The 6,127-nt window shown below is 36.3% G+C and overlaps 1 protein-coding gene across 1 annotated transcript; it reads right to left on the bottom strand.

Annotated features, from left to right (window-relative positions):
* Positions 1-4,885: 4,885 nt before the first annotated feature.
* Positions 4,886-5,850, bottom strand: LOC101349756 (olfactory receptor 5W2-like). Its single transcript, XM_004389161.2, has one exon. The coding sequence runs from the start codon at positions 5,813-5,815 to the stop codon at positions 4,886-4,888; it is 930 nt and encodes a 309-aa protein (XP_004389218.1). The 5' UTR covers positions 5,816-5,850.
* Positions 5,851-6,127: the final 277 nt, after the last annotated feature.

A 6,127-nucleotide genomic window follows, 5' to 3' on the forward strand; every position in this document is an offset into this window, starting at 1 on the left:
TTGACATAGTATAAAACATAAAGATCTTAGTGTACTTTTCAAATAGACCAATTTATATCAAAGTTTCTCCAAGTAGCTATTAAAAATCTAAATCATAAGACAGACACAAGATGCTGTTTTTCTGGATGAAGAAGAAACTGAGGTTCTATGACTAGCCTTACAAAAAACAGCAATTCGTTGCCATAGCCACCAATCTAATACAAAACAAACTTAGACACAATGCTCTAGACCAGAAGCAAGCTCTTAGAACAAAAGGAGACAGAAAGACCACATAAACTCACCAGACAATACCACACAAAACAAGGATATGGGGATCCTAGTTTCTTAAAGTGTATATAACAATTTTTGGTATGATCGACTCAATTCAATGGAAAAAACAGGTACAGAACTGCCACTTCTCCCTTAAATATCATAACACAGGTCAGGAGCTGCCACCTCCCCCTGAGAATCTGCCAAAATAGGCAAGAGCTGCCACCTCTCCCTGTGAATTTGGCAAAGCAGAGCACTATTTTCCACGTTTTCTCTGAGCCGCAAAAAGGTCCAAATTTTGCAGCTTATAGTGACTCACAGCTCTTTGAAAATAGAATTACCTCTTCAACGCCCGAATCCAGGCCTAAACTGCAGTTCACTTAAAGAGTTACTAAATGTCTCTCTTAACCAAAAGATCAAGCGAAAATCTAAGAAAGATCCTCCTTAATCAAACCGGTTTTTCAAACAAATATGCCAAACAAAACTTAAGAAAACATGAGAAAGAGAACAACAAAGAATAAGCAAAGGTTCATTTTCTGAGAGCACTCACCCGTCAGTGTCGAAGGGACATGGAGTGGGAACACATGGGTCCAGAAGATAGGACCTTTCTTTGCTGGCTTCTGCTCCACAGTCCAGGTCTCTTCAAAGTTGACTCGATTTGTAGCTTCAGATCCTGCTGACTACGCCATTAATTTTTGTAGGGGAAAAACATCACAAAGTTTAGTAAAGCAAAAAGAAAAGTTTTATTTGGTATATATTCAAATGGACAAAAGTGGGAAGTAGACAAGCATGCTGCCACAGCCGTGTCTGCCCGAGTCCAAAGAATATTACAGAATAGGTAAGAATGGGAAAACAGACAAGCATGCTGCCACAGCCATGTCTGCCCGAGTCCCTTCACCATACTTTTTGCTTTGTATTTCATTTTAATTCTTGATTGAACAAGTAGATCATGTGTATGATGTCTTTTCTTTTTCAAGTTTCTGTGATTTTGTTGTTGTTTTCCCTTTTGAAATTATTTTCACCATTTTTACATTTGTAAATCTTACCTACAGTATTAATTTCCTAACAGATTATCACAATGTTGATGACTTCAAAGAACAGAGATTTATTCTCTTGCAGTTCTGGAGGTCAGAAACCTGAAATCAATATTATTGGGCTGAAATCAAAGTTTTGGCAGAGCCAAACTCTTTCTACGGGATCGTGGGAAGAATTTGCTCCTTGCATCTTATACCTTCAAGTGACTTCCAGTTTTGCTTGGCATGTGGCCCTATCACTCCAGTCTTCAGAGCCAGCATCTTCAAACCTCCCTCTGTCCTGTCTTTACAACACTTTCCTCTGTGTGCATATATATATGTGTTAAATCAAAAACTGCAAGGACATGGCTCATAGAAAGCACTCTTAGTAGCATTTCCTAGAAAGCTATCTTTGGAGCAAGGATCATGTGGCAACTATTTAGAAATATTCCGGTATCCCTGACACAAACAGTAATACATTGTTTCAATTTAAAAAAATGAATAAACCTAGCTGTAAAAACAGAGTTATGTATTCAAGATAAAGTATGGTACTGCATTGAAGTTCAGATGTTTTAAAAGACATAAGATTTCTCATACTACCTGAGTGATTTCGCATTTTAAGATAAAGGCAAGAGAAGTTGTTCACCTTTGAACCTTCAACTAGAGCAGTTTATCAACCTTGGTACTATTGACATTTTAGGCCAGATGATTCTTTGCTATGAGGTTCTGTCATGGGCATTGTAGGATGTGGCACAGCATCCCTGGCCTCTACTCATTAGATGCAAGTAGTGCCCTTCCTCTCCTCCCTGACTCACCGCTGAGAGTTCTGACAAGCAACGCTGTCTCTAGTCATTGTCAAATGTTCCATGAGGAGTAAAACCACCCATGCTGGGAAGCACTGAACTAGTGGATCAATACACTACAGCTCTAATTGTCTCAAAGGAACCTTCAACACTGAACATCCCCGTGTTTACAAAGTTTGAAGTGGAATTCAAAGCCATTTTATCTAAATCAAATATATATTTCCGCCATACCTCTCTTCATTAGAGAACACATTCTCTCTAGACCTCATTTTAACGTTTCCAAGCTTGCCATGGACATTCTTACCACCATGGCATTGTTTATGTAATTTCTCTACTTTCTGTCATTCACTATTCCAAATCCTTAATGCCCAGTTCAAGTTATTCTCCTCTTCTCTGTTTTGTGCCTAAAATAGTAGTTAGCACAAATATACACAGCATAAATGTATTGTTTGAATGAAGACTTTCTGATCTGTTCTGGTCTTGGATGGCCAATGTTCAATTTGAACAAAGATAAAAATAAATAATAGCATAATTCAGATATTAACTTCATTCACAGTTGGTTCTCCTCTCAAGAGTTGAATTTCAGGATCTTTCTCTCTCTCAGTGGATAGCTAAATATATGTTTGCTTCCTCCCTGGTCATTGAACCATCCCTTTACATAAAATATTCTGATACTTGTTTGATACATTGCTTTGAACTGGTAAAATAAAATTAAGTAATAAGTATTATAATCTAATTTTCTATTTAATGATCTACCACTTTGAAGGCCAACACATGCTTCTTTTGGACATATTCAAGATATAGAAGAACATATTACATCACTTTATTTAGATATCCAATTATTGAGCTTAAAATGAATCATTCACCTGGCTTAAAATTTCCTTTTCTTTACTTCCAACCCACTAGATGTGATTAAAGGGGCCAATATGCAAACCAAATCAGTCTTTGATGGTGTAATATACAACTGTGATATGGAAGGAAGATGAGTTAATTAGATGCCATGAATATATCTCCTGAATTAGAGAAAATCTGTTGAACCTGGTACTCCCCAAAACTTTGTTTGGACATTAATAAATGTAAAGCACACTTTATGCCATCCTGTTGTTCATAAGCACCAATTCCAAAACAGTGTGGATTAATTGAGAAAATATTGTAGAAGAAGGATTCAAAGCAATCCTTCCCCATATACTTTTTCCACCATCTTACATTTCCCAAACATGTTACAGTGTCCCACAAAGAAATGCCACTTGTACAAGTAGATTTACTGGAATTCTGAAATGTTTTTATAAAATGACATTTTGCAATGGCAGCTATATTGCCTATGACATTCAGCAGCTTTTAGCGTCTACATTTGTAATGAATAATTAAGAGTGCCCTTGAGTCTTGTATCAAAAAACAAACAAACAAACTCATCACCATCAAGTTGATTCTGACTCATAGAGACCCTATAGGACAGAGTAGAACTGCCCCATAGGGTTTCCAAGGACTGGCTGGTGAATTAGAATTGCCAACCTTTTGGTTAGCAACCACAGCACTTAACCTCTTGTGAAGTCCTTTAAATATAAGGTTATAGCTTTGTTTCCTGAGTAAGCTGCTTCTTTTATTTTGGCTATCAAAAAACTAGAACTGAGCCTGATGAAGTAGGTGCACATCAAGAAAGTACCAATGAATGCTCTTTACTTCTCAATATGCATGTCTTTATAGATCCATTACCTCTAATAACCACAACCACATAATGAACTTTCTTTCAAGGTGTAAAACATATATTCAAAGCACATAACTATTATCTCAGTAGATTTTACTCTGACTGCCATCTAAACATCACTCAAAAATGTTATTGTGTATGTTGATTTTATTATACATCTGTTTTCTCACTCTATGTCATGGACACAATGCAGGTGATTGTTCTAAGAAGGATGAAACACTCATCATAAGAGAATGCTAATAATTTCAGCTTATACACAATGATTTAACAAACTAAGTGACAGATAAAATGATGCCTTGAGGAGAGGATGGCTTATGAACCAAGACTACAGGAATCTGTCCAGGCCGGAGATGGAGTAGGGAGGGGGAATGAAAGGAAATCTTCCTAGAGGAAGGGAGGAAAGAGTTACGAATTACAGCAGAAAGATGGACTTTACCAAGGTCCTTCTCTGCTCTTTTTGATCTAATCATTTGGAGCTTCATTTCTCTAGAAAGGCATAGTCTTATCGACCTCATGGTCACTAATTGCCAATCCTTCTGCCTAGAGTACTTTCTTGTCCCCCACTTTACATCTCCATTCATCATTTAGATCAGAAACTACAAGTCCCCATTTCAAAGAAATTTTTCTTTTTCCACAGTAGATCGAGACATTTTACTTTGGATTAAGAATACCTTGACTTTTCATTTCGAGATGTTTTATAGTTTGTTATGAATTATTTGAATTATTACCTAATTAAAGTTTGCCATTTACACTAGATTATAGAATTCATTAGTATAGAAACTACTGGATAGACCATCAAATACAAAACTCCAAGAAGTATAATAGACATTAAATCAATAACTCCTAGAATAATTCAGTTAATGCATGAAAGAAACATCGAAAATATAAAATTTTAATACATTAATAAAGAAATCAGAAAATTTTCTAAAATTAAAGAGTAGTGTATTTAAATCGAAAACACATAAGAAAGTATAGCATATTTAGGAAAGTACCTAACAATTGGTGTAGCAGAGAATTTGTATAAATACTCATTTTATTAAAGTATATGAAACCACATTATACTGTACTATATGATTTAAAGAAAACAACAACTGCTTACGTGTGTGTATAACTATTTAAAACAGTGTTTTATTTTTCAGCTTTTCCAGAGCCTCTTTCACATCCTTATTTCTTAGGCTGTATACCAGTGGGTTTAACATGGGAATAACAAGTGTATAAAACAATGAGGTCATTTTGTCTTGATCTAGAGAGTAGGAAGAACTTGGTCGGAAATACATAGAAAGCATAGTTCCCTGGAAAATTGAAACAACAGTTAAGTGAGAGGCGCAGGTGGAGAAAGCTTTGAACCTTCCCTCAGCAGAGTGGATCTTTAAGACTGAGAGGATGATGTAACAGTAAGAGACAAGAACTCCTGAAATGGTACTCAGTTCAATTAAGCCAAAAATGGTGAACATCACTAACTCATTGACCTGCGTATCTGAACAAGATAGCAACAGAAGAGGAGGGACATCACAGAAGAAATGATTGATTTCACTTGACCCACAGAAACATAAGTGGAAAGTTAACATATGTATCAAAGCATCCATCATGCTCACCAGGTAAACCCCAGTCATTAGCACGAAGCACACCCTGCTGGACATGCTGACAGTATAGAGCAAAGGGTTGCTAATGGCCTTGTACCTGTCAAAGGCCATCACTGCCAGCAGGAGACACTTAGAATCTGTAAAGATACAGAAGATGAAGAACTGCAGAGCACAGCCATAGAAGGAAATGGATTTGTCTTTGGCTAAGAGGTCCACCAGCAACTTGGGCCCAGTTGCTGTGGCATAGCAGAGGTCAGAGAAGGAGAGGTGGCTGAGGAAAAAGTACATTGGTGTTTGAAGTTGGGAGTCCATTCTAATTAAAATGGTCATTCCAAGATTTGCCGTAAGAATAATGAGATAAACAATCAGAAACAAGGTGAATATGGTCACTTTGATCTCAGCGTTATTAGTAATTCCTAAGACGTGGAATTCAGTCAAGGAGGAGCAATTTTCTCCATCCATTCTTTTTGTTCTTTTTCTAAACGGCTACAAAAAAAGATCAAAAAGATGGTAGATCAGGGTTTATCTCTGGTGGACGTCCACAAAATATTATCTGTAAAGCAGAACATTTTCTTTCTGTAAATTTTCTTTTTTACTCTCAGAAAGTAGCCCAGATAAATGTCACTGAAAAAAGAAGCATTGTTATGTTATTGAAAAAACTTAAAATGTCTTTAAGAGAAAGTTCACAAACTTTGATTCCAAATCCATTTGTCATTTTTAGTATATTTATATTTTATCTGAGACCGTAGATTTGAATAAACCTAAAGGTCATTC

The sequence above is a fragment of the Trichechus manatus genome, unplaced genomic scaffold (assembly GCF_000243295.1).
Source record: "Trichechus manatus latirostris isolate Lorelei unplaced genomic scaffold, TriManLat1.0 scaffold00236, whole genome shotgun sequence".
Taxonomy (NCBI): Eukaryota; Metazoa; Chordata; class Mammalia; order Sirenia; family Trichechidae; genus Trichechus; species Trichechus manatus.